General features: G+C 35.6%; 1 protein-coding gene across 3 annotated transcripts in view; it reads right to left on the bottom strand.

Moving 5' to 3' along the window:
• Positions 1 to 549: 549 nt before the first annotated feature.
• The window catches only part of NBEAL1 (neurobeachin like 1), a 209066-nt gene continuing 204780 nt past the window's right edge, over positions 550 to 4835 (bottom strand). For all 3 annotated transcript variants that reach the window (XM_014589572.2, XM_027773657.1, XM_027773656.1), the window contains one exon: positions 550 to 2127. In XM_014589572.2, coding sequence (XP_014445058.1) covers positions 2026 to 2127 — 102 coding nt within the window. In that variant the 3' untranslated portion in view covers positions 550 to 2025. The remainder of the gene's footprint in view (positions 2128 to 4835) is intronic.

The raw sequence follows: 4835 nt of genomic DNA, 5'->3' as shown, positions 1-4835 counted from the left end.
GAGAAGACACTTTAAAGTAAGGAAATCTATAATTTGTGGAATAAAAAGTATTATTATTTTAAGAAGCTGCTATTATAAAAAGCATTCCTCTTTGGTGCATTGCCACAGACTCCTTTAAGAAACCCATGCAACAATTCTTTCCTGAAAATACACTACATACACAAAGTTTCTGCACAGTTTCAGGAGATTCATAGATTCCCCCCACTCACGGAATCTCAGATTAATAACACTGATATAGGCTGAGTATTTCATACCCAAAATACTTGGGACCACAGTATTCTGGATTTCAATGATTTTTGTTAGATTTTGGGATATCTGCACATACAAAATATTCTGGAGATACATATTTTTTCTTTTTAAAGAATTATTTTATTTAACTTTATTTACTTACTTACTTATTTTTAAATATGACCAGAGAGGGACAGAGTGAGAATGAGAGTGAGAACGAGAGAGAGAGAGTGAGAAAGCAAGCTGCCAGGTCTGGGACTCAAACCGTGGTCAGCCATGTCCAAGGCACCATGAGTTCGGAACCCTTAACCACCACGCCACCTGCTGGCCCCTTCTAGAGATATTTCTAATACAAAATTTATTTATGTTTCACATATAAATAGCCTGAAGGTAATTTTACACAATATCTTTGTATTGCAGTATTCTGATTGCAACCCATCACATGAGGTCAGTTTTGGACATTTCCAATGATGGCATCATGTCGGCACTCAAATAGTTTTGGATTGTGAAGCATCTTGGATTTCGAATTTCTGGGATGCACAAACTGTACTTGAAGAGACTGTGGTATGGCCACCCCCTCAGGAGGTAATTTGACATTCCTACTCCCCTCTCTGTCTCTCGAAATTTCTGGCATGTGCATGCACCTCAATAGCAAAAACTTTAAAGAACTAGGTTTAACCACCTCTTAGAATGCTAAATGAAATCACTCAACATTTTACTTTCATATCTTGAATAACAAACCATAATGTAACATTTGATTACATATAATAAAATTAACTGAAAAAGTTGTACATAACACAAAATAGAATTTAAAAAAAATTACTATATCTAAACAAGTTATGCATATCTTTTCAGTTTACTCATCAATCTCACAATCTCCTAGGTAAAAATGTAATATATTTGAGTATTATTACTCACTTCAATTATCTAAGGAAAACATAATGTGTGTTTTGTAAAGAAAAAGCCAAGAAATTTTGAACTTTGTAGATGTAAATTGTGCTGCAAATGGTAATAAAGAAGTCAACTTGTCAAAATCACAATCAGCATTTTTTCTTAATCAAACTATTAATTAAATATATTTATAAAATAAATGTCTAGTTTCTCTTTTTCTACTAAACTTTTATTACAGAAGGATAACAATATACCTCAGTAAATTCTCTTTGGTAATGTGTTAAGTAGTAGTGGAATGAGCCAATGTACCGATTTTAATAATCTTATTTTAATCTTAACATGCAAACCTAGAACTTTTACTGAGTTTTCAAAATCCAAGTGTGCAAGAGATGCCTTTAAATTACTACCTGCAATCAGGAGTTTGATAAATTGATAAATTTTTACATGGTAGTCAGTAAACAAGAAAATGATTAAAGAGTGATTAAAGCCATGTCTCTCAACTGTTCAATTACTTATACTCATTTATTAGAAATATCTTAAATTTTGCTATTATTTAGAATAAGCAATTTAACCCAATTTCTTTATTTTCAATGGTTGCTTTTAAAAATGGATCAAGTGATCTCTATAAATGACCCAGTAAATCAAATCAAATGTATTTTCAAATCCATCTTAGTGCAGATCAAGAATTAGTTAATAATACTGGATTCATTAATATTAACCAGAACTTTTAAGAGTAAATACAAATTCAATATATGTCTTTAAATATATTACACCAAATTGTAGAAATCCCTAAATGATTCTCAGGAATAAAAATCTTAAATATTTCAGAGAGTTGAGAGATGTGGTTAAAGTGACAATGCAATAAATCAAGTTTCATTTATTTGTGACAGAAGACAGAAGTAACAATCACTTGGAATCTTGAGTGTTATATTCAGTTTCTCCGGCTGAAATCTGGCTGAGCCGCTTACTAGAGCCCCACAATTTCCGAGAAAGCTGACCTGAGCGCATCTGTGTAAAATAACCCAGAAAAATGAATAATATTAAGAAAAAAGAAGTAAAATTGATATATGGCATGAATTTGTAGAATACAGAAGAGTTTTGTTAATCATTAACATTTTAAAGATTCTTGATTAATAATAAAAGAAGCTTCCACATTATGTTTTTCAGTTGAGAACGATCTAATGCTAATGTGTAAATTTAAAAATTAAATGCCCTCATAATGCAGAAATTACCAGAATATATTAATGAAAATATATCACTTCATTAAAATAAGCTTTTGAAGCTATAATTAATCTAGCTAACAAAACATACAGATCTGAGGATTTTCTTCTCTTACATTTGCTGGGCTATTAATGCCAATGATAAAAAGAAAATGCCTTGATAAAAGTAATTTGAAAATATTTTGACAGAAAAAAAAAATAGTATCTAACAACAGAATAATATAAAGAAATTTAGAAAACAAGAATAGTGGGCCAGGGGACCAGCAGTTTGTGTAATGGCTATGTCGCTGGACTCTCATGTAGCTGACCATGGTTGGAGTCCCAGACCTGGAGGCTTGAACTCACGCCAGGCGCATGTGCATGTGTGCTCAAGATCCCAAGAGGGGAATAGAGGAGAAGGGATTGCAGTGTGGCCATTCGCTCTAGGGGGTGATTTCTCGCTTTCAGTTTGTCTCTCTGGCGAGCACACATGCCTAATAGCAAAAATCTCTCCAAAAAAAAAAAAAAAAAGAACAGTAGGCTAGTCAGTGGAGTGGAGATAGGGTGGCTGGATTCCACACTGCTAACTGCACAGTTTGAGTCCTGGACTAGACAGTTTGAGAAGAACATGGACATACATGTTGTATGTGTGTGGCCAAAATCTCAATAGAAGAGAAGTGGAAAAGGGATTGTGGTGTGACCAGTTCCCATAAGAGCTGCTGTCTTGCTTTCTCTCCCTGACTCACTTTCTCTGGTGAGCACATGCAAACACTAGTAAAAATTTTTTTATGAAATATAAAAGGAAAATAAAAAGAAATCAAGAATAGCGTATGCTCTGTGAAGGTAAAGATTGCCTTTTGTCCACCATTAAATTTGCATCACTTATCACTCTTTTCAGCATAAAACAAGTATTAACTAAATATTGAATGAATGGGTGGATAAATACCCTTTAAAAGGGCTTACACATATACTTGGGGAAAAACAAACATGCAATTTGGTGCAATTACTTTCCCAAATTCAATCTATTTTTAATGGTGATCTGTCACCCTTTTTTAAAAATTTATTTATTTTTAAAAGATTTTTGCTGGGGACCAGCAGGTGGTGTGGTAGTTAAGGTGCTGGACACTCCCACATGGCCAACCAGGGTTCAAGTCCTGAATCTGGTGGCTTACTTTCTCACTTCCTCTCTTTCTCACTGTTACCCTCTGTCTCTCTCTGGTCAAACTAAAAAAATAAAAAAAATTAAATTAAATAAAAAAAAAAGATTTTGCCATAGGGTTGTGCACTGGAGAGAGACACAGAGAGAGGGAAAATGAGAAATCACTCCCTAGGGGGCATGGCCACTCTGCAATTCTTTCTCCTCTCAGGATTTTGGGTATGCACACGCATGCCTGGCTTGGTCTGGGTCTCAACCACAGAATCAGCTATCTGGGATCCAATGCCTTAACCACCCTGCCATGTGCTTGCCATGTCACTGTTTTTTAATGGCCACTTTCCTAGGGTCCATTTATTGGACTGATAAAAGACAAGCCTCATACAAAGACACCAATGGTTTGGGAATGGGCATTCTTGTTTTATAGTTTCATATCCAGATTTATTTTTCTAAGATGTTATTTCCATTAACCTAGTATTTTATCAACTGATTTATAAATTTCACATTGACAGAATAATATATAAAGTTGGTACATGATTTAAAAAATACATTTATAATCAAGATTTTGGTGTTTTACATAAAAATAGATTTAAAATAGAAATAAATAAATAAATATAGGGACCACCAGATGGCGTAATGATTATGTCGCTAGACTCCTATGTAGTCAACCATGGTTTGAGTCCTGGACCTGGAGGCTTGAAATTCACACCAGCCCATTTGAGTGTGTGCTCGAAATCGTGAGAGGAGAATGGAGAAGGGGTGTGGTGTGGCCACTCGCCCCTGGGGGGGTGATTTCTCACTTTCTGTCTCTCTCTCTCTCTCCAGCAAGTGCACACACCTTATAGTAAAAATCTCTCTCTATAAAAACCCCTAAATATCACTCTATTTCATACTCTACCCTATCATATTTATAGAATGAATTATACTTTATAATAGTTATGTAAGGGTCTAAATATTCATTATTGTAAATCCATAATTAAGTTGATATATCCAAAGATGTAAAATAGATAGAAAATACTTTTATTCATAATCTATACACAATTCAGATTTGATGTTGTAAAGAGACTACATAAATCTTTTTTTTTTTTTGAGAGATTTTTACTATAAGGCATGTGCACTTATCAAAGACACAGAGAGACGACCCCCAGCGCAGCCGCGCGCTGGGAATGGCCTTGCCGGCGCCCCCCCCACTGGGGGGGGGCACGCGGCCGGGGGCTCACGCCCCCCAGCGCAGCCAAGCGCCTCTCCCTGCCTCTCCCTGCCTCTCCCTGCCTCTTCCTGCCTCTCCCTGCCTCTCCCTGCCTCTCGGGATGGCCCAGAGGCCGAAAACAAGGTTGAAGAACTTGCAACTTAAGAAGATGATA

This window comes from Tupaia chinensis, unplaced genomic scaffold (assembly GCF_000334495.1).
Source record: "Tupaia chinensis unplaced genomic scaffold, TupChi_1.0 Scaffold000361_2, whole genome shotgun sequence".
Taxonomy (NCBI): Eukaryota; Metazoa; Chordata; class Mammalia; order Scandentia; family Tupaiidae; genus Tupaia; species Tupaia belangeri.
The sequence above is the reverse complement of the archived record's forward strand: the minus strand, read 5'-3'. Positions and strand labels throughout refer to the sequence as shown.